The sequence below is a fragment of the Montipora foliosa genome, chromosome 1 (genome assembly GCF_036669935.1).
Source record: "Montipora foliosa isolate CH-2021 chromosome 1, ASM3666993v2, whole genome shotgun sequence".
NCBI classification, from domain to species: Eukaryota; Metazoa; Cnidaria; class Anthozoa; order Scleractinia; family Acroporidae; genus Montipora; species Montipora foliosa.
In genome coordinates this window covers 67115069-67117568 of record NC_090869.1, presented here as the reverse complement: position 1 = coordinate 67117568, position 2500 = coordinate 67115069, and the positions used below count along the sequence as shown (strand labels likewise).

The 2500-nt window shown below is 44.2% G+C and overlaps 1 protein-coding gene across 1 annotated transcript in view; it reads right to left on the bottom strand.

Annotated features, from left to right (window-relative positions):
• Positions 1–901: 901 nt before the first annotated feature.
• LOC138005759 (kelch-like protein 2) overlaps positions 902–2500 on the bottom strand; it is an 8126-nt gene continuing 6527 nt past the window's right edge. Inside the window, exon 5 of the mRNA XM_068851943.1 lies at positions 902–1942. Coding sequence (XP_068708044.1) covers positions 1123–1942 — 820 coding nt within the window. The 3' untranslated portion in view covers positions 902–1122. The remainder of the gene's footprint in view (positions 1943–2500) is intronic.

Here is a 2500-nt window from a genome sequence, read left to right as displayed (position 1 = left end):
GTAAAGAGTTAATTAAGGTTCTCGTAAAACGTTTACTGTCATCTAAAGGGAATATTTTGGATAAATTTGTCTGTAATTTTTTCGAACAGTTTTCTCGCACAAGGAAATTTCATGGAAAATAGACTAATCTCGATATATTAAAATTCAGTCCTAAACAATTATTCCATGAGCCCGCGTTGGATACGAGATGGTAAATAGCCAACGAGGCGCGTAGCGCCAAGTTGGCTATTACCAATCTCGTATCCAACAAGGGCGAACGGAATAATTGTTTTATTAAATTCTCAACCTTCGGTTTGCTAAATTTTATTTAAGTTTAAGAAACGCGCGTAAAGTGATGTGACTTTCTGGTGCAAACAATTTTATGCCGAGCGACATTTGCCGCATTTATTTCCATATTAGGTCAAACGCAGGTATAACTGCTGGTAACCGAGATCCAGTGAACCAATCAGAAAGCTAGAATTGCATTATTTCGAGGTTGAGAATTTAATAATTACATTTATTCCCCAGAGCTTCGAGATGATGCCTTTTGTTTTGGACTGTATAGACAGAGAGGTTGAGAATTTAATAATTACATTTATTCCCCAGAGCTTCGAGATGATGCCTTTTGTTTTGGACTGAATTTTAATATATCGAAATTGGGCTATTGATCTGCTAAGGACATCGAAAATAAGAAAGTAATTGCTTATTAAAGTACTTCTTTCTCCACAGCTTAATAAATACGAAATGAAATGCTATGATCCTCGCAGTTATGAAAGCAATTTTAGCAATAGTTGTTGCGCTTACGAAAGCCGGAAAGAACAAATTAAGCTCCAAATGCTACTTGTTGACTGTCTCTCTCGCAGGAACTGTTTCCATATTTTTTCGTGCAAATGGTACTTTTTTACGAATCAATACACCAGAGCAGAGTCACAGGGTTTGTATTGGGAAGCGAAAAAACATCGAAGCGAAAGCGGTCTACATAAGCGGACAAGACAGCCAACAATAAGGCTAACTTAGCTCCACCCCAACCCTCAGCCTCGAAATTTTGTTCTTCGTGCGTCCATTTTGGAAAAGAGCATAAGCACACCGTTTTCGAGTCTCAAGCGGCTCCTCGCAATCTTGGTTGTTTTATACAAACAAAGATCAACTACTTGGCCTGTCAATAACAGCAACACCCGCGTAGCTTCTGCCTATCGTCATGTGAGTTTGAAGTAAATTCCACTGGTCAGTTCGGGGATTGTAAACTTCGACGGAAAACAAGTTACTCGATCCGTCATCTCCACCGACGACGAACAACAAACCGTTGACGGAAGCAACCCCCGCGTTTCTGCGGCACATGCTCATGTCGGCGACCGGACGCCATTGGTTCACATCTAGGTTAAAGCACTCCACGCTCTTTCGAACGTGAGGCCCGTCATGTCCGCCAATGGCGTACAAGAGTCCTTCGGCGACGCCGACCCCAGCGCCGCTTCGACGCGTGCTCATTTCGGCCATCAAGCTCCACTCATTATTGATTGGATTGTAAGACTCGACCGAGCTAAGACAGTGTCTGGACGCACCGTCGTATCCACCGACGGCAAACAGGAGGTTGTTCAGGACGCCAACACCGACGCTGCTTCTCCGCGTACTCATCGGACAAATAGGTCGCCATTCGTTAAGCTTCGGATCGTAAACCTCACAAGTATTAAGTCCTGTCGTGCCGTCAAAGCCCCCGATAGCGTACAGCAAGCCGTTCATGACAGCCGCACCGAGCGTGCTGCGACGCGCTTCCATAGACGCCACGGGACGCCACTGATCTTTGATTGGATCGTAGCAATCGACGGTTCGAACGCGCAGAGAGCCATTGAAGCCACCTACAGCGTACACAAGTCCGTCCAAGACAGCAACGCCTGCGCGGCATCGGCGCGAGTTCATCTCCGCGACAGCAAACCAGTTCTCGCCCTTGAAATCGTAACATTCAACGCTAAAGAAAGAATATAAGCCATAACTCGTTATTCCGACAGGGAAACGAAAACCCTCTTTATCGCAGCAAAATTTGAGGAAATACAATAACAAAATTTTTAAATGGCCCTTAACATTTCATTGGAGTTTGAATTCAAAAGAAATATGAACTGTGCTGTTAACCAACTGGACTTAGTACACGTAGAAGACATGCATCAGAAGGCGTTCAAGCGCATTCTAAAGCTAACTGAGGACACATTTAGGTCAGAACACCAGGAACAGTGTGTGGGATTACTAACATCTCATCTCACAGAGTTTATAAACAAGGGTTGTGAGACAGGACCTACGGTTTATGGTCCTTAACCGACAAGATTTAATAGTCTAACCATTTGCGGATGTAATTACAAAGGCAGCACTTGCTCCTCAGTCATTTAAAGACCCTGAGTGTTGGTCTGGCTGGAGTTTTGATTCTGCGTCAATTGAATTGACTTCAATGTATGCGAATCGACTTCAGTGTGGGCGAATCGACCTGTGGGCAACCCGTTACCAACATAACCACAGTTTGCAAGCTGCTCAAACT